The sequence below is a fragment of the Manis javanica genome, chromosome 7, assembly GCF_040802235.1.
Source record: "Manis javanica isolate MJ-LG chromosome 7, MJ_LKY, whole genome shotgun sequence".
In the NCBI taxonomy this organism is placed as follows: domain Eukaryota; kingdom Metazoa; phylum Chordata; class Mammalia; order Pholidota; family Manidae; genus Manis; species Manis javanica.
This window is the reverse complement of record NC_133162.1, coordinates 65,084,399-65,105,675: the sequence shown is the minus strand read 5'-3', so window position 1 is coordinate 65,105,675 and position 21,277 is coordinate 65,084,399. Positions and strand designations below refer to the sequence as shown.

The window sequence follows — 21,277 nt, the reverse complement described above, 5'->3', positions numbered from 1 at the left end:
GTGAAAGACTTATACTCTGAAAACTACAAGTCACTCTTAAGAGAAATTAAAGGGGACACTAATAAATGGAAACTCATCCCATGCCCATGGCTAGGAAGAATTAATATCGTCAAAATGGCCATCCTGCCCAAAGCAATATACAGATTTGATGCAATCCCTCTCAAATTACCAGCAACATTCTTCAATGAATTGGAACAAATAATTCAAAAATTCATATGGAAACACCAAAGACCCCGAATAGCCAAAGCAATCCTGAAAAAGAAGAATAAAGTAGGGGGATCTCACTCCCCAACTTCAAGCTCTACTACAAAGCCATAGTAATCAAGACAATTTGGTACTGGCACAAGAACAGAGCCACAGACCAGTGGAACAGATTAGAGACCCCAGAAATTAACCCAAACATATATGGTCAATTAATATTTGATAAAGGAGCCATGGACATACAATGGCAAAATGACAGTCTCTTCAACAGATGGTGCTGGCAAAACTGGACAGCTACATGTAGGAGAATGAAACTGGACCATTGTCTAACCCCATATACAAAGGTAAACTCAAAATGGATCAAAGACCTGAATGTAAGGCATGAAACCATTAAACTCTTGGAAAAAAACATAGGCAAAAACCTCTTAGACATAAACATGAGTGATCTCTTCTTGAACATATCTCCCCGGGCAAGGAAAACAACAGCAAAAATGAGCAAGTGGGACTACATTAAGCTGAAAAGCTTCTGTACAGTGAAAGACACCATCAATAGAACAAAAAGGAACCCTACAGTATGGGAGAATATATTTGAAAATGACAGATCCGATAAAGGCTTGACGTCCAGAATATATAAAGAGCTCACACGCCTCAACAAACAAAAAACAAATAACCCAATTAAAAAATGGGCAGAGGAACTGAACAGACAGTTCTCCAAAAAAGAAATACAGATGGCCAAGAGACACATGAAAAGATGCTCCACATCGCTAATTATCAGAGAAATGCAAACTAAAACTACAATGAGGTATCACCTCACACCAGTAAGGATAGCTGCCATCCAAAAGACAAACAACAACAAATGTTGGCGAGGCTGTGGAGAAAGGGGAACCCTCCTACACTGCTGGTGGGAATGTAAATTAGTTCAACCATTGTGGAAAGCAGTATGGAGGTGCATCAAAATGCTCAAAACAGACCTACCATTTGACCCAGGAATTCCACTCCTAGGAATTTACCCTAAGAACGCAGCAATCAAGTTTGAGAAAGACAGATGCACTCCTATGTTTATCGCAGCACTATTTACAATAGCCAAGAATTGGAAGCAACCTAAATGTCCATCGGTAGATGAATGGATAAAGAAGATGTGGTACATATACACAATGGAATACTACTCAGCCATAAGAAGTGGAAAAATCCAACCATTTGCAGCAACATGGATGGAGCTGGAGAGTATTATGCTCAGTGAAATAAGCCAAGCGGAGAAAGAGAAATACCAAATGATGTCACTCATCTGAGGAGTATAGGAACAAAGGAAAAACTGAAGGAACAAAACAGCAGTGCAATTACAGAACCCAAAAATGGACTAACAGGTACCAAAGGGAAAGGAACTGGGGAGGATGGGTGGGCAGGGAGGGATAAGGGGGGGGAAGAAGAAGGGGGGTATTAAGATTAGCATGCATGGGGGGGAGGGAGCAAGGGGAGGGTGGGCTGCACAACACAGAGAGGACAAGTAGTGACTCTACAACATTTTGCTAAGCTGATGGACAGTAACCGTAATGTGGTTGTTAGGGGGGACCTGATATAGGGGACAGCATAGTAAACATAGTATTCTTCATGTAAGTGTAGATTAAAAATTAAAAAAAAAAAAAAAAAAAAGAAAGTAAAGGGGGATTACTCCTTAACAGGATAAAACTATTGGTAAATCAAAGATCAACGCATGCTTTAAATATCCTTAATGTTGATCACTTAAAGGGTGTCAGATGATCAGCTATGGAGGTACTCTTTTGTGATAATATTCCTTTCTCTTAATTTAAAAAAAAAAAAAAAAAAAAAGCAGTTACTGTGTGCTGACCTCCAATGAGTTCTGCACAGTGGTATAGAGGGCATGTCAAAGTGTGGGCAAAGGGTCTGTTTGTTTCTACGCAGAAGATCAAGGCCTAGCTTGGATATCCAGAAAATGAACTAAGATACGATATGAGGAGGAGCTTCCGGCATCAGCACTCTCTGGAGGACTTGTGCCGGGGGATGATCATCAAAAAGCCTCCACAGGGATCCGGACGATGCTGCGGTTGTGGCTGCATCCAGCCCACCGTTTCCTGGACTTGCCATAGGAATGAGGAGGGAGATGTCTAGGCTGGCATGTGCATACAGTGAGACAACGAATTTGACCGGATCTGTACTGTTGGAACTCAACCAGGAGTTGGGAGGGGTGCAAGTTGTAGCACCCCAAAATCTCATGACTATAGACTATCTATGGTTAAAAGAACATATGGGATGTGAACAGATCCCAGAAATGGGCTGCTTTGTCTGATGGTTCAAGTACAGTTGGACAATATCCATCATATCATAGATAAATTTTCACAAATGCCTAGGGTGCCTAAATGGTTTTCTTGGCTTCACTGGAGATGGATGGTAATTATAGATTTGCTTTGTTTATGTCACCGTATTCCTATTATGTTAATATGTGTGTGCAAATTAGTTAGTAGTTTAAAACCTATACATACTTAAGGTACTATACAAGAAGATATGTCAAATAATCAATCCTCCCAAGTTTCCTTCATATGCTACATCTATAGCTTTTCTTCTTCCTTCCTAATTACAACCCTTAAATAGAATTCGTGCCTCATATCGAATTTACCGAGTATCATAATTCCTCCAGGTGGTAAAGATACCTCGAGACAAGTGCTGGGCATAGAAGCCACAGGGCATAAATCTGCAAAGAAGTAAAAAGCTAACCTTTGCAAACAATATGGCTTCTCTCTCACTTACCAACTTTACATTTCCCTGTATGGCCCCGGAAGATGACTGGTTAGCCAGAGACGGGTAAGATTCCTCAAGGGAGGAACAACCTAAGACAGGCACAGTCGCAGGGGGGCCATCAGGTGAGAATTTGGGGATCAACAGAGGTGAGGCTCAGAACCTCACCCCCCCTGCTTTGAGAGAAATCTTCTCCATCTGTGGATGTCTTGATGCCCTTGTCTAGCCTGGATTAATACTTAGTCCATAGGCACACACCTGATCATCTGATCATCTACATTTGCCTTCTTACAGCACTAAACTATGTTTTCTACCTTTATCTTGCATCTACCTACCACTTCAGCATTTTATTAAAAATAAAAATAATAATAATAATAGGAGAAATGTGGGATCAACATATAAATCAAGTACAAAAATCAAACGAATATTCATATTTGACCTGATTGTTTATAGGTCATATTGCATGATCAAAACCGAAAGTTTCTGTGATGACTGCCCTTGTACTGTTCACCATGTAAGAATTTATTCACTATGTAAGAATTCGTTCACCATGTAAGAACTTGTTCCTTATGCTTCAGAAGATTGGAGACTGATGAGAATTAGGCTTGAGATGGATTAGTGATTGTACATTGAGCGTTGACCCCCCTATACTGAATTTTATTGTTGTTAACAACCATTTGATCAATAAATATGAGAGATGCCCTCTCAAAAAAAAAAAAAAAAACTTAATTGTGTTGGTTTCATTCTATTAAGAGTATAGTGAATCATTTTATTCTGTTACTCATTACATAAGAGTGAGGCTGGGTAAGTCTTTTTACGTTTTTTATATTTAGAATAAATGGACAAAAATAAGACAAAAAAAAAAAAAGTTATTTCAAAGCCAAGAAAATTGCCAGAGAATAAGAACATTACAAAATGCATGATAGAACTGAAGAGAAACAGACAAATCCACGATTATATTTGGAAACTTCAATACTCCTTTATCAGCAATAGAGAGAACTAGTAAACAGAAAATCAGCAAGGAGATAGAACTGAACAATACCATCAACCCAATTGGACCCAATAGATATTTATAGATTAATAGATTATTCTACCCAACAACAGCAGAGCACATTATTTTACAAGTACACAGAACATTAACCAAGACAGACAATATCCTGGATCATAATACTAGCCTAAAAAATATGTGAAAGAATTGAAATCATACAAATTATGCTCTCTAATCATAATGAAATTAATTTACAATTAAATAATAAAAAATCTCCAAACATTTGTAAATAACACACTTCTAAATAATACATGGTCGAAGAGGAAGTCAAAAGGGAAATGTAAAAATACTTTCAACTGAATGAAAATGAAAACACAACATAACAAAATCTGCAGGATTCAGCTAGTGCAGTGCTAGGAGGGAATTTTACAGCATTAAATGCTTAGATTAAAAAAGAAAGTCTCAAATCACTGATCTTAAAAAACTTTTTAAAAAATGGAGCAAAATAAACCCAAATCAAGCAGAAGAAAGAAAATAAAAATGCTAAGAGCAGAAATGAATGAAACTGAAAACTGAAAACAGAAAATTAAAAGAGAAAAATTATTGATTTTGAGATCAATGCTATTCATAAATCTCAATGAAATTCTTAACAAAGAAAAGATAATTATCTTTAGGAATTAAACAGTTATCTTCAAGAATTAGGAATGAAGAGAGGATATCACTATAGACCTTATAATATATTAAAAGGATAATAAAGGAATACTGTGAACAATTCTATACATATACATATGAAACTAGGTGAAATAGACTAGTGAAAACAAACTAACTCATCAAAGAGAAAACAGATAACCTGAAGAATCTTATAACTACAAAGAAATGAATTCATAGTTAAAAGCTTTTCAAAAAAATGTGTCCATACCTAGATGGTTACACTGTAGAAGTCTATTAAATATTTAAATATGAAATGATACCAATTCTACACACACCCTTTCAAAAAACAGAAGAGGATGGAACACTTCTCAACTCATTTTTATAAAACCAGCATTACCCTGATACCAAAGCCAAAGAGAACACAAGAAAAATATACATTAATCTCTCATAAACACTGATAGAAAAATCAAACAAATCTCAACAAAATTGAATTAGAATTTTTTTTAAATTATACACTACAACCAATGGGGCTAGTCCTAAAAAAGCAAGTCTACTCCAATATTTGAAAAATCAATCAATGTAATGCCCCATATTAACAGATTAAAGAAGAAAAGCCATATAATCATAACAATTGATGCAGAAATAGCTTTATAAAAACTCAACATCCATTCAAGATTTTACAAAATTCTCAATTAACTAAGATGGAAAGGAACTTCCTTAACTTCATGAAGGTCATATACAAAAACCCAACATCTAATATTATATTTAATAGTGAGAGACTGAATGCTTTCTCCCTAAGATCAGGAACAAAGTAATGATACCCTCTCTCACCATTGTTATATGACATTATACCAGAATTCCTAGCCAGTGTAATAAGGCAAGAAAAGAGATAAAAGGCATACAGATTGGAAAGGAAGGTATAAAAATGTCTTTATTTGCAGATGACATGACTGAGACCAAAAGAAGTAACCAAAAAACTCTTCTGAGAACTGAGTTAGGTAAGGTCACAGGACATAATGTAAAAACACGAATATAATTTTATATCCATAAACCAGCAATGAACAACTGAAACTGGTATTTTAAAAACAATGCTATTTACAATAACTCCAAAAATATTGAAATACTTGGGAATAAATTTAACAAAACATGAATAGGATCTATATGCTAAAAACACTAATGAAAAAAACCTAAGAAGACCTAAATAAATAGGAAGACATACCGTGTTCAGGGACAGGAAGGCATAACTCCCCAAAATGATGTTGAGACTTACCTCAATTTTATTAAATATCCCTGAAGGATTTTGTGGCTATAGACAAGATGACTTAAAAACTAATACAGAAATTCAAAGGAACTAGAAATGCCAAAATAAGTTTGAAAAAGAATAAAGTTAGAGGAGTCACACCACCAGATTTTTAATTATACTATAAAGCTAGATTAACCAAGACAATGTGGTGATGGTAAAGGGATAGTTACTTAGATCAGTGAAACAGGAGAGCCTCATAACAGATTCACACAAATATGGCCAATTGATTTTTGACAAAGGCCCAAAGGATAGATATTCTTCTCAACCAATGGTGTTGGACCAATTGGACACTCAGTACACTTATATTCTTATATATTTAAACACATACTTAAAAAAAACCTCAACCTAAATCTCACACCTCAGACAAAAATTAATTCAAAGCGTATCATAGATCTAAATGTAAAGTGCAAAACTTTTAGAAAAACCTTGAGAAAGTCTTCATGACCTGCGGTTAGGCAGAGTTCCTACACATGTACCAAAAATATGATCCATAAATGAAAAAAAATTGATAGACTGGGCTTGATCAAAATTTAAAACTTTATAAAAGACACTGATAAGAGAATAAAACAATAAACTACAGATTAGAAGAAAATATTTGCAAATCACATACTGAAAAGGGCCTTGTATCTAGAATATATAAAGAATTCTCAAAACTCAACAATAAGAAAATAAACAACCCAATTTTCAAGTGAGCAAAAGACTTGAACAGACATTTCACTAAAGAGGGTAAATGCATGGCAAATAAGCTCATGAAAAGAAGTTAATACCATTAAAACCCCAAAGAAATTACTGTTAGAATACCTAAAGTAAAAAAAAAATACTGATAATACCGAGTTCTCGTGAGAATGAAAAACAAATGGCGGGAAGGACAGAAAGAATCGTAGCATCTAACCTTGTTCCTTCTCCCTCCTGCAACTCCAAGTTAGTTACAAGAGAGATCTTAACTGGAGTGCTACTTTTGCTCTGGCCATGTACTTACTCCCCCCTACTGTTGATTCAAACTGTTGTGGACATTGAGAACAGATGTCAAACTGAGACAAACTGTACAGTATTATTATAGAAGCAGCAAGAGCTTCATGTATAGGCAGACCTAGATTCAAATCCCAGCTCTTAATAGCTCTGTGACTTTGGGCAAATCACTGTAACTCTAAGCATCTCAGTTTTGATATTTTGAAAAATAGGCAATCATTAATTTACCTGTTTGGTAAACATTTTTTGAGTACCTACTCTATGTCAGGACTCAGTACCCTTTTTCCTTCTCCTATATATCTGTATGTGGACTAGCTAGAGAAGTAAGCAGGGCAGTCTTGAACTTGCTTTGTAGAGACCCATCTCAAAATTCCTCCTGAGAGTCAGGAGAAGGAGTTTCCTGCTCTGGCCCTCCTGTAAGAGCCATCAATGGTCCAGTGGGAGGAGCAGGGGCTCTGAAGGCAGGCAAATATTAATTCAGAAGACAGCTGTACCACTTAACAGACATGAAATCTTAGGTAAATTCCTTTACTTGAGCCTTAGGAACACAGGATATCCTATACTGTAGGCTAGAAAATTAAAAGACATAGTATGCAAAATAACTAGCAAAAATCCTTGGTACAGAGTGTTAGGTACTTCAATTAATGTTAGTTGTCCACCTTACCCCTTTTGTGAAAAGTTCCCTTTTGGAAATGGTTTTGTTTGCGCATGGATTTTAAGATTTGAAAATCTTCTAGATCCTCACTCATGCCTCTTCCCTCCTGCCTTTCCCTCTCCCTTACATGGCTATAAGTGATAAGCCCTATTGCCACTTAGTCAAGCACAAGCTGGACAAAAGCAAGCTCGTAGTTGGCATGGCCTTTTGTGGAAACACTGAGTCAGTCACTTAGGCTTTGAATACAGGTAATTTTTGTGTACTGGGTGTGTGTATGTGTACTTACAATTTTTTATGCATTTTAAAGCATTTTTGTCCCTTTTGAAAATGTGTAAATAAAAGTGTTTCAAAAAAAAAAAGAACAAATGGCATGCTTATACATTCTCATGGAAATGCAAAATGGTATAGCCAGTGGGAAAACAGTTTGGCAGTTTCTCATACAGTTAACAATCCCTTATCATATGACCTAGCAATTCCACTCATGGGTATTTACTCTTAGGAAATAAAGACTTCTGTTCACACAAAAAAAATTACATACAGATATTTCTACCAGCTCTATTCATAATTATCAAAAACTGAAAACAACCTAAATGTCCTTCAACAAGTGAATGGATAAACTATGGTATAGCTCTACAATGGAATACTACTCAGCAATAAAAATAAATGAACTATTGACACATGCAACATCTTGGATGAATTTCAAAGGCATGCTGAATAAAGGACGCCAGTTTCAAAAGGTTACACACTTACATGATTTAATTTATATGGCATTCTCATAAAGATGAAACTATAGTGATGGAGAAAAGATCCATGGTTTCCAGGGATTGAGAAGCTAACTAAAAACAGGTAACACAGAGAAGTTTTTTAAGATAATGGAACTGTTATGTATACTGATTGTGGTGGTGGTTATATGAATTTGTTTTATTAAAATTCATAGAACTGGCCACACATACACACATACACAATGTTACCACATGTTAATTTAAAAACAAAACTATTATGTATTGCTGTTTTAATATTTGAAAACCATTTTTATCAGAATAAGTACATCTTAGAAGATAAAAATTCAGAAGTATTCATCAACTCCTTCTCAATTGTATACTTGAAATATATAATTGAACATTAGAAGCCTGGTCTTGAATGGAGCTAGATGTTATTTGCAGTTCATATTTTCATAATGCAGCTTTATCATTCAATTGTATACAATAGTACAATTCCAGTTTGTATTCTCATAAACAAAATCCATAGCAACTCAAAAGAATTCTCTAATAGTACTTTTATAAAGTTTAGAGGTTATGAATCCATTGATGTTGATAATATTACTTATTACGATAGGGCTATTTGAGTGAGAATTAGATGAGTTAATATTTGTAGAGCACTTACAATAGTGCCTGGTATGTATTAAATACTATATAAGTGTTTGTTAAATAAAAGGTACTAAGTTCTTGTCCATTTGTCAATTGTATTATCCTATAGGTTTGCCACATGACATTAAACTGGATAAAATATTCAAATTACATTTGCATGACTCAAATGGAATTTTACCAGTTTACCAATTAATATGATAAAGATTTAGTAAATTTCTGCACATGAGTTTCTCTCTTAAAACTGACAGGTACAGTGTGTGGGACTCAAGTTTTCGCTACAGGTCTAGTGAAGATGATAAGTAAGCTTTAATTCACAGCAAATTCAATAGGTATCAAAAGGATGGGTGTCAGGGAAATAAGGTAGTTTGACCCTAAACTGTATTGTTAAGTCTATAATATCTACACTCTTAGAGCATATATTCCATTCTAGTTTGCTTGCTTAATGGAGTTATACAGACTTAACCAGCACAGTCCCACTGGTGAGGATAAGGACCATAGATAAAAGTTCTAGGGGGAAATTTTAGGTAAAAGAAAGAACTAACACGGAAGCACTTTCCAAACATGAGATGGGCTTCCAGAACAGTTAGTGAATTCCACGTTAATGGGAATGTCCCAACAAGCTTAATGACCAGCTGGTGGGACAATTGTGACCACGACAACCACAGATATTTACTAAATGCCTATTATATCTGTCCAGGTCCTTTACATACATCATGTTTTCTTTTTTCAATCTCTCACCAACTGTATAACATAATCACTATGTCTATTTTTATGTGAGGAAAATAGGCTCAGAGAGATTAAATTGCCTAAAATACACAGCTACTAAGTAGTAAAACTGTGATTTGATCCAGATCCACTAACTCCATCATATTCATTCTTCTACAATTCTACACTGCCTTTGGTTGAAGTTTCAATGATATTTAAAATGCCTTTTAATCCTTTCAATCCTGAGAGTGTGATTTCTTGAAATTATATTTTCTTAGATCTATATCTTGCTCTTTCCTAACCATTTCTATAACACTGGAGCAGGTGTCTTTATCAAGGAAAAAGATGTTTGTATCTGACCTTTCTTAATGTTGGTTTGTTACTTCTCTGAGAGATGACTTCCAAGCTCACATACCATTCATTATGTCAATGGTCAATGAAATGAATAATAAATTGGACTATGCAGAACAGACATGGAATTTCTTACTCCTTAATTTACTTCCTAGAGAGTGAGACTTTTTTTAAACAAGAGGTAAAATGTTTTCTCTCTTAATAAAAGTAGCAAATGAACACATAAGTAGAGATAAATCTATGTCCTTACCTCTCCACCCTTCCTTCTTGGCTAATTCTCAGTTAAAATTTGATTGCTGAGAATATGTGAGTGTTTTCAGAGTTTGTTACAGTAATCTCTCACCTACTGGGGGTGATGACAGTTACATTCCTAAAAAGTGCCACATTAGATAAAACCTTTATTGGCAAGTTTAAAGTTTCACAGAAAATAGGGAATTTACAAAAAAATAAAACAAAAAAAAAACAGCAGAAAAGAATCTTTTCCCTCAGTTGTTTATGAGCTCATATCCTGAAAGCTGTGATCTGCTGTGGATGGTGGATTTATTTTATATCAACCATATTTTTTTTTCTTTTTTGTACAGTTCTTTATGCAACCCTTACTGTGTTGATATTTAATGCTTTCTTACATTTCTCACTGGTATCATTTTTGTATGCCTTGGCAACATTCTTAGTAGCCAGCTGGTCTTTCCACAAAAGAAGGGCATGGTTGTTCTAGGCCCAGATTCCTACTGTTATTCTTCGCTTGTCATATATGGAGAGGGTAGAAAATAGCAGGCCTCCTCTCTCCTTACCATCTGATGGGTAAGAATGGATGGGTAAGAATAACTGTAGTTAATTTCTTTGACTTAAAAGAACTAAATTCAAGCATACATGCACATATAGAGATCATATATTTTAAAATTTAGGCATGCAAATAGGAAACCACATTGTGACAAAACTATAACTGTAAAAATGGTAGTTGACAAGGGATTACTATACATAATGTCTTAGAAATTTTCATTACTTAATATTTCAAAGTATACTCCAAAACCCAGAGTTCAAATTTAGCATTAATTTGTTGCTGGATCCCAAAGAGGGAGAAAATTCAAATAAAACTTCTCCCACACCAGGTCAGAATGAACCAGAGAATCATGGAAGTACAAAACTGGTGGAACTACCCTAGTTTCAAAGAAAGTAACCCAGAATGGCTACCTAACATTTGACAGGTCCCAGAGCTGGCCTAAAGTCACAATTTAGAATTTCTCAAATACCATATTCAATAATGTGCATCTTACATGCTTCAAACCATTTTGACAGAGGCTGTATTTGTTCTTCACCTACCTGACACTCTGTACTTGGCAACACTTTCCCTGTGTTGGTTACAGAAACAGAATTTGGGGATGATCTTTAAAATGGAGTGTCATGCACCCTCACTTTTGTATGGAATGAGGAGGAAACGTTCCACTGCAGAGATTTTTAGTTGTCTTCTGTTGTTGAAGAAATACGATTATTTACTCTCCCTTCCTCCCCCAAATAATCACTACATTCAGAGTTAGACACCATTCACTTAAACTGTTTCCCTGTTTACTTCCAAGAGTCCCAAGGAAGGGATTAGGGGAGGCTCCTTGAATACTAACCTGTGAGGACAACATGATCAACCATGGAAAGCCACTTTATCTAGCATAAGGAGGACTGAATGATGGATGGATTGGAATGTGGAAAGTGGAATACTGTCCACCCAGGGGTTCAAGAATATCTAGATAGAATTCTAATGCTGTTTTCATCCAATTAAGAACGATTACCATCTCTTCAATTTTTTGCAAAATGCCACAGGGGAAGAAAACAATGCTAGGAATCAACCTCTTTGTCCCCTTTCTTTTGCTATCCCCTTTTCTGATTCCTTGGTTTATCTGAGAAGTCAGAAGACATCAAAATACGAGTGTAGGCATGTCTCTGCAGCAGGTCTTATTTGGGCATTTAAAGCTCTCAAAATGATTCTGGTCATAAACTCAAGCAACAGATAATAAAGCAAAAAGGTTTGTGAAACTCTGTCAGGTATACTCTTTTGAAGCTGAATGGACCTTTGAGCACTGCCAGTTTACTACACTTGATTTGTTTCCTACACTTCTGTAATTCAAGTTATAGGCTTTGAACTTTTTTTCCCCTTACCCTTTTGTTTTGTTTTTGCAGTTCCAGAAACACTGATAATAAAAAGGTGGAAAGGGCGATTATAATATCTGCTTGCCAGTGTACTACTGTGGGGCCTTTCTAAGGCGATGGAAGGCTTAGTAGATATTTCACTCTTAAACATCTAAAATCAAGTTTGGCTCTTGCCTTTGCCTTTGGAAGACATGCACTCAGTCTTCGAACTAGATACATTATTTCTTTTGCTCTGTAAAACTCAATATTCCATGAGCTGCACATACTAAATATTTTTTTAATGTTTGTGCTCAAATGAATTAAATTCTATAAGAAGAACAGCAGCTCTGATGTTATGACAGTCCCCAAGGTAATATGAAGGTTGTAGTTTGCAAAGGGAAGAAGATATGTGAAGTATCAAACTCTGAAATCTCAAATCTGGTTCACATCTTACTTTCATCCATCGAACTAATTCCTTTTCTTGTGCAAAACTCACTCAACAACCTAAGAAGTTTTTAGACAGATGGGAATAACATCCAATATTATGTTCTTTGGTGAACTGAGAAATATCCAGATAGCCATCTTCATGGATTGATCAAAATTTTAAACTTAATTGTCCTGGGGGGTCATAAAGATGGGATCTTATTGATTTAATATAATTATTATAAATGGTTTATAGACTATTAATCTGTAAGTCTCAGACAGAGGGGTGTATTATGATTGAGAATGAGAGAACCAAGAGGTCAAAGAGACAGAGAAGCATGTTCTCTTCACATGTCACAGAAAATAGTCCCAGAGAATATGCCATAGTTGAAAACTTGAGAGAAACCCTCATGCAAACACTTTGTCTTCACAGATTTCTGGAAATGAGAGAATATGACTTCTAGTATAATCAAAATATCATCTAAGGTATTACAACAGCATGTTTACTGAGCACTTGCTAAGTGTCAGGCATAAAGCTGAGCATCACACATATTTTCATTCAATTCGCAATGCAGCCCCATGGTATGTGTATTGTTATTGTCTCCATACTAAAAATAAGGAAATTGAGAGCTTAATAACTTGCCCAAAGCCATAGAGCTAGTGGACAACAGATCTTATCTTCAGACCTAGGTCTACCGGCCTACAATATTGGGACTGGCCTCTGGCGGACACATCAGGAACAGATCTCTCATGACAGGGCAATAATATATTTATGGCCAGTAAAATGATTTGATTCCACATGTCCTATCTTTGTACCATTTGTCTTTCCTTCCTCTTTTTTCCCTGCTCAGTTAAAATCTATAGGAATGGGGACTGAAAAGCCCCATTAGACATGTTAGATTTTGGAGAAAATAAATTAATTAACATTTGTCAAGCACCTCCTATGTCCTAGGCATCCTCTTTCCTCAGGAAATTTACACCTGACAGGAGAATACAGAAACTTACCCCAGTTATAATTCTGTGAGATGAGTACTCTGAATGCTAAGAACATTGAATTATGGGGACTCATTGAATGGACTTGTGTATTGTGCTTAGAAAGTAAGAGATCTCAAATTCTTCTTGTGCATTTTATTTTCACATATGCTTCAAGGTTACAAGTTATTCAGACTAATAGAGAAACTGTGCAGGGGGGGTGGGGGAAGGTCTTATGCAATCTGAATTTTTAAACTGTTAAGTACCAGAACACATTATTTTCCAAAATACTTCCAAGGGCATTTTCCTAGAATCAGGTAAATGAGAACAAGCAAGTGACCTACTTACAGCAAAAAAATGCTCCAGGTTATAAAGGATGGGAAGCCAAGTGCATCCTGGAAGCCACAGCATCTGGTCTTGTTTTATGCTTCATCTATCAATCTGCTGTTACAGGAATTGAGAATTAATATTTCAACTACTGTTTCTTCTACCTTGGCTGAATTCATATCTTCGTTTTTCTTACCCAATTCCTCCCATTTCCTCTCCCACTTAAAAAAAACATGGAAAGGCATTTATGAAGGCCCCAAATGGATCCTACGGAAATCATTCTTTCATTTATGCTTTGAAACTTTAGTTAACAAGACTATAGTAAGGTTAGACATCTTCCCAGGCAATTCCCTGTTTTGATCATTCCTGAGTTGCCACAGATACTATCACTTGAACAGTGTATTTCCAGTACTGTATTAAAGCTAAACAGCAAAATAATGCAGTTTTAAAATAAATACTTAAGTTCTAGGAAAAAGAATGGGGTTGTCAAGTGACAGTTATACTAGTATAATTACTACTATATAATGTTATCTATTTGTTGAAGTTCTGCTCTTTCTAAATCACTGTCAAAAGAATCATTTCTAATGAGCAATAAATGGGGTCACGTTTACTGGGTTTACTTATCCAAAGATTTCAGATTTGCTTTTCCTTCCAAAGAGATTTTATTCTGAATCTTGTTAAGAGGATTCCTGGTCTTGATTTCTCGATGTATCTCAGCTGGCTTAAGGGTGCAGCTTACCAGATAGACTTTTTAAGCTGGGGCAGTAGAGATTTTTGCAATACACAAAATTATCACTGATTAGAGCAGAGTTTCTCAGTGTGGTCCAAAGCTACCTATCTCCAAAACATCTCAGATGCATATTCAAAATGCAAATCCCTGGGCCAAAACCTAGAGCAGTAAATGCAAGCTTCTAAGGCTGGGACCTGGGCATCTGCACTTGGGAAAGTGTCCAAGTGAATAGACACACAATGAAACTTAAGAACCCCTAATAAAAGAAATCCCTTCCCTTTCAGGGTCCAGTGCATTGCTTGACCTTGACTGCAGAGCAATCTAACCACACCTCCATCCAACTAACAAAAACAAGGGAAAATTCAGTTCCATGTAGGAAGAACTGCCACCAACTGTTTTAAGAGGCAGTGGTTTAAAGAAAAACAACTTCCTGTTATAATTATTTTTAATATCTTGATTCTAACAATCACAGAGGAAAGGCTCAGAAAGTCTACAAAAAATCTGTTGCTATAATTTCCTGATTAATGTTATACATAATGAATTATTTATTGAGCCCCTACTGTGGGTCAAATATGGTGTTTTGTGCTGCCAGGGATTATATAAAGCTATCCTGGGATGATAAGCATATGTTCACTCGGCTCTATTCTGGAAGAACCTAGCTGATTTAATGATTGTTGCAAATAAATGTGCATGGTATGTGGGAAGGCAGTAATTTGATGTCTTAGGGCCTAGATTTAGGAGGCTTCTTAAGGAGTTGCTAAATGAAAATTAGGTCCAAAAGATACAGGTGTAGTTGTTGGTTTATTGCCAACCACTGGAAACATAATGAGCAGCAGCATTTAGTCTGGGGTATGTAGACTTTATGGTCAGTCTCGATTACTTTTTCCAGCCATTTCTCTGCAATCATACCCTAGATAACAGGCAGATGAACTGAAATTAGATGCAAGGGAGACTAGAACTCAACCTCATTCTAGAATTTATTTAGGATGTCCCTAATAGAGCGACCAACTCCTCATGGTTTGCTTCAGACTTCCAGACTTCCCTGTTTCAGCATTGAAAGTTCTGTGTTCTAGAAACTCCCTCATGTCAGACAAACTGGGTAGGCTGATCACCTGGCCTTTAGAGTAAGGCAGATGAGGTTTTTAGTTGATCCAGTTTCACTCAGTGGTGGAAATCCATTACCATCTTGAATTTCTCAGCTCATTTTCCTTACTAACGGGTATGATAACCCTAATAGGCCACAAAACCTAAAGCTCTTTCTTTCAGTAACTTCTATCCTTTAGGGCTGTTAAGGCATGTTCCTAGGAGCATTACAAGCAATAACTCAGATTTAGGAAATCCCAAAGACCCAGCAGAGAGTCTCTTCCAAGACCCTTGAGCACTGATGATTTGTTTTTTTGTAAACATTGTTCTGATCTCATAATTATCCTTTCTTGTTAAAGTTCTATCTCGTCCTCTAACTCATCAGTTTTAGTACTCCAAACCTAGCTTATCATTTAAAAAAAAAATGTATATTATTAATGTAGACACACATATACAGACCAAAAGTCACGACTGTAAAACATGGACCACTTACAGTATTAAGTTCTACTCGGAATCTTGTCAATGAAACCAATCATATTTTTTAAGCATTCACACAATCCTGTTATCCATTCTCACCCTTCAAAGCTTTACGATTTTGTCATTTGATGGTCTGACATTTTTCAATTTAACTGCTATTTTAATTTAACTGGTATTAAATACCTATTTTCTAATTTAACTGGTATTAAATAACTATCTCAAAGAGAAAATGTAAAATGTGGGGTTTTAGTTAGATCTATGTTCTAATGAAATTTTGCCACTCATTAGGTGCATGAACTTAGGAATGTTTATCTCTCTAAATGTGCCCATCTATAAAAACGGGAAAGCTAATTTTAGAGGATTTTTTTTCTTTTGAGGAATTTAGATTTTGGATGTGCAGCATATAGAAGTATATTACTTAACAGTATACATTCAATAAACTGCAGCTGTTATCCTCACTACAGTATCACGAGCTTGTAACAATGGCAGCATTCACTAAATTCAACAATTAGGCTACAGAATTTTAGTCATCAAAAATAATGCCCAATGCAGAAGCACACACGGCCTTCCTGAGGAGAGTAGGAGAGGAACTGTCTTGTTACTTCAGTCTCACCGCCTCAGTCTGAAGTGATGTTTCCTATATCTGGGCATAGTGGCTAATGTCATCTCGCCCCCTGGTAGGGTGTGTTCAGGAGGCGATGGCTTTCAGGTTTGCTCCCTTGGGACCTCTTGTGTCGTGTCTCTCATTCTGGAAAGGGGAAGGGGTAAAAGAAAAAGATAAGTCACCAAAATGCAAAACCTGTTAAAAGATGCCCTATTTTTCCCCGACTACCGGTCCTACTGGGTGGGCTGCAGAGTCGCTCCGCTTAAGAATTTTCAGGTGTTTGCTAGCGCAGAGAGGGGGGAGAAGGGTACGCTAGAAACTGAAAGCAGATGGTGAGGGGTGCAGGTAGCCATGCGCCTCAGTGATTTGGCTAAGGACAGAACCTCGGCCTATAGGTTTGCACGGGAGGTGGGGACTGAATGGTGGGGATAACGATCAAGCTGGAGTCCTGGAAGTTCACAGGGGGTAGCCGAACATGTCTTTGCTCTCAGGAAGGCTCCCCGATTTGTCAGTGTCGCGCCGGGAGACCAAGAGCTGGGCAGGGACCTTTTGTGATAAGCGCCTTCCCAATCTGAGACTCAGTAGCTAAACTCAGAACTTCAGCGAAGGCTGCAGGCAGACACCCCGGTGAGCAGAGCGGGTTAAGTATTCGGTGCGATACCTGGCTCTTGCCCGAAGCCCCTGCCTTTTCTAAGTCCGGAAACGTGCTCATCGTCGCCGCACGCCGCGGGCCGCGCATGCTCAGTGGAAGGGGGCGGGTGGCAGCCCCCGCCGGAAGCGTTCTCTCCCAGGCAGCGTTTCCTTCCGGTGTGAGGCCGGCTGAGGCTCCTGCTGCCGCTGTCTGTCCCGTGGTGAGTAGCGGGTTCCCGCTGGGCCGCGTGGAACGGGTGCAGGATCCTGCTGCACTCCTTTAGTGACCGGCTCGGATCGGGGAAGCAGAGCAGGAAAGGTCACCTCGCCTTGCTCCCACGTCCTAACTCCGTGTTTCTGTCCCGCAGCTTCCCGTAGCCCTTGGTATCCGGCGGATTAACCTCCAAGGGCGTCGCGGCCTCGCTTTGGCTCCCGGCCCGGCCTAGGCCCCTTAGGTGCCCGTTAGCGCTGCTCCATGAGTTACGCCATTTCAAAGGGGAGCTCTTTCTGTAGGCCCCTGGGTCACTGCGGGCCAAGGGGTCGTCCCGGACGGCCTCAGAACCAGTCTTTGACGAAGGCGGCCGGGTTGAGCCCTCACTGATGGTTGCATATACACTGCTACTGCCTAGTACAAAAGCGGAGGTGTTCTTAGGCTTGGGCACGCTTGCAGAGGATGGTGATGTTAATAATAACCTGTCCTTTGTATGAAGGTTGGCAGCCTTCATTGTCATAGGCTGTGCTCAAAGGGCATTGACGTCTGCGAAAGTAGGCCTTTGGTGTTGAGAAAAACTATGAAACTGCAGAAAATCAGGAGAGAAATACTGTAGTATGAACGCTGTACTCTTGATCCTTAACCAATCAATAAATGCTCATTGACGATGTGGTATGATTTCGAAGTTCTCCACTTTGGAGAACTCTTGAGAATAAAACTATCTGATATGTTTGCCTAACAACTACGACTTACAAATGTTTTGAGATATTTAATTGTACATAGCACCATTTATGTATATTGTGTTTATAGCACATTTATGATTATGTACATATTTGTGTATTTTGTTGATCATGATATTTATAAAAGATTGAGACACATTCCCTACTATTGTATGCACATACAGTTTTATTGTATATTCTGCTGCAATGCTGTTGTTAACTGTATCGGCCTTATATTGGGGGCATATAAATGGCATATGGATGGAAGATGAGTGTACAATAAAGTATATAGTTACAACCTATATGTAGAAGTTTGTTTCAGGATTTTGTACTACTGTTTTAGAAGTGGCCATAGGTCTAGAGTACTGTATTACAGTAAATAAGTACAGAAAAATAGTTAAAAGAGGTTTTGTGTCTTGATATTTTTAATAGGATTAAAAATTGTTACTATCTTGATGACGGGTGTAAACGATTGTTCATGTAGTTCAGTGACCGTCCAATAGATGGCAGTTTTATCACTACTAACTCAAACCTGAAGTAAATGAAAGTGTTCGTTTAAACATTGCTTGTTTTCACAGATTGTTAATAAAACCTTTATTTGCATATTCGTTTATTTTCATCTTTGAATAATAGTCCCACATAATGATACCACATATTCCTTCCAACTGCATTTTCAAATTACTCTGCTGAAATAAAGGCTAGACAAGTCAATTTTTTTACTTTCTATAAGAAGTGGAATATTGTTAACCCGTCTTTAGGAATCCATGCTAATGGAAGAGAGCACACTTTAATCTGTTGTATCAGGAGAGATGTTAATTAGGTGGCTTCTTCCTGGCTTCATTTTTGTAAATATAATTAAGAAAAGAGCCAGATTGTGTGTCCTTGAGTAATTATATCTTAGCCACTGTTGTAAACCCAGTGTATAGCAGGCATTATATTTACATGTTCAGTAAATGCTTTATGGTATGAATTAAATCACTTTAATATCCCAAGGCCAGAGTTTCTTTATCTGAAATGAAAGGTTTCCATTATATAATTGTTTTAAATTAAAGAACGTACTGCTGTTGCGAAGTAAATGGCTCCTAGTAATGGAGAGGGGGTCCTTTGACTTTTCTTTTGGAAATTGTTCAAAGTCTGACAGCAATTCTGTTAGAGTGATTAAATGGCAGAGTTTTCTGCAGTTAGAATCTATCTGTTGAACAGTTACTTACTGAATTAGCCTCCTTTGTATGTGACAGTTACAAAGCCGTATAAGATCTAAATCCTGTTTATAAGGATTTAAACTACAGTTTAGTAGATGAGATATCACATAAGTTCAGTAATAGCTGGATGAATAGTATAGAAGATTAATGTTATCTGAAAACCGTCATGGAGCAGGTGAACTTGGTTTTTGACGTTTGGGTGGAATTATCATAGATGAAAGGGGAGAAATGGCTCATCTAGGGTAATAGTCATATGTTGGAGGGTAAGTACACATGGCATTTTCAGATGCCAGTGACTCCAGCTTTTGAGAGTTCTGATGAAAAGTATTGAGAAGTGAAAGCTTCAAGTTACTCTTTTGGTTAGATTAGGATAGTTGTGAATGCTTGGAAATCCTCTAAAGGAAAGGTTTGTGGTCTTTTTATTGGGGAGGGGTATCTAAGAGGAATTAAATTATTGAATCTATTCCAGAGGGAGGGAACTGAAAAGGATGTTTAGTTCAGTAGGAATAATGAGAAGAAAAGCAATCGTTTTAGAGCTGGAAAGACCATAGATATTAATCTGCACGTTTTATCATTTTCATCTGTTGCTGAGCCATCTGTATAAATTCTAATTTATTCCTGTTTACATGAGTTGCGAAATATATATTCTGTGATTTTTTTCATGTTGCATAGCACTCAACACAATCCTGTGCTATAAGAGTATAATGGCATTATTTGAAGCTGAGATCCTATCTCCCAAAATGTGATAGTCATGTCATTCCTAACAAACTTATTCTATGGGGTAGTCATTGCCTTTGACAAGGGCATGCATGCATGTCTTCTGTAAGACTACCTGTGATTGAGCTGCTCAGAAATATAAGTAAAAGGCACATTGCCTCCCTTTTTCCCTCTTTATGTTGGGTGATTGGTATTCTTGTGGTTCAAAATCTTGAAGAATTCTGTTGCTGCATACTTAGCTGAGTTGTTGGAAACAACAGGATGGCTCAAAAAATTTAATGTCACTTAGAGAAAATGGAATGTTTAAATTTAAGCAGTACTTGAAAAATCTTTAAAAGTTAATACGAGGAAAAAGCAAGTCAGTTCATAGTTTCAATTTCACTTAAAAAAATTACCTGGTATACCTTACACTTAACAGAAGAAATTCTTACTATCAACATTAGTGAAGTATTTCATTGTTGGGCTGCCTTTCGTTAGTTGGATTAGTGTTATGGTCGTTATTTTTCTGGAATCTCTGAAATACTTAAAGCTGTTTAAAAGAGTGAATACCTGAAGATGGCTACAGTATTTTTCAAATAGAATTATTCTGTACTTAAGTATATATGAGCATTTATGAAAGTTCATTAAAAATTCTAATGAAACCTCAGTTTCTAATGTGTTCCTTCAGTTTCCAAGGGGAGCTTAAAATGTGTTTGTTTTTAACATAAAAATCTGCATCTCCTTAAAACACTTTTAAAGGTGGGTAATGATGGATTTGACTAGAAGTCAGTTTTTCTTAGTTTAAGCTATCAGTTTAGTTATCAGTCTCCCAATTTTAATTAGTTATTACCTAGTGATATTTCTGTTTGTTTTTTAAGGTTAACAGTCAAGATGGTACATGCTGAAGCCTTTTCTCGTCCCCTGAGTCGGAATGAAGTTGTTGGTTTAATTTTCCGTTTGACAATATTTGGTGCAGTAACGTACTTTACAATCAAATGGATGGTAGATGCAATTGATCCAACCAGAAAGCAAAAAGTAGAAGCTCAGAAACAGGTATGATTAAAATGTTTGAGGATCATTTTCCTTGTAGCTACCAAATATTTTTCCATAAAACAAGGGATATAATAGAATTATAAATTAATGA

The 21,277-nt window shown here is 36.9% G+C and overlaps 1 protein-coding gene across 1 annotated transcript in view; it reads left to right on the top strand.

Annotated features, from left to right (window-relative positions):
- Positions 1 to 17,436: 17,436 nt before the first annotated feature.
- ATAD1 (ATPase family AAA domain containing 1) overlaps positions 17,437 to 21,277 on the top strand; it is a 49,688-nt gene continuing 45,847 nt past the window's right edge. The window contains exons 1-2 of the mRNA XM_073241078.1: positions 17,437 to 17,526; positions 21,012 to 21,186. Of these exons, the coding sequence (XP_073097179.1) occupies positions 21,025 to 21,186 (162 nt within the window). The 5' untranslated portion in view covers positions 17,437 to 17,526; positions 21,012 to 21,024. The remainder of the gene's footprint in view (positions 17,527 to 21,011; positions 21,187 to 21,277) is intronic.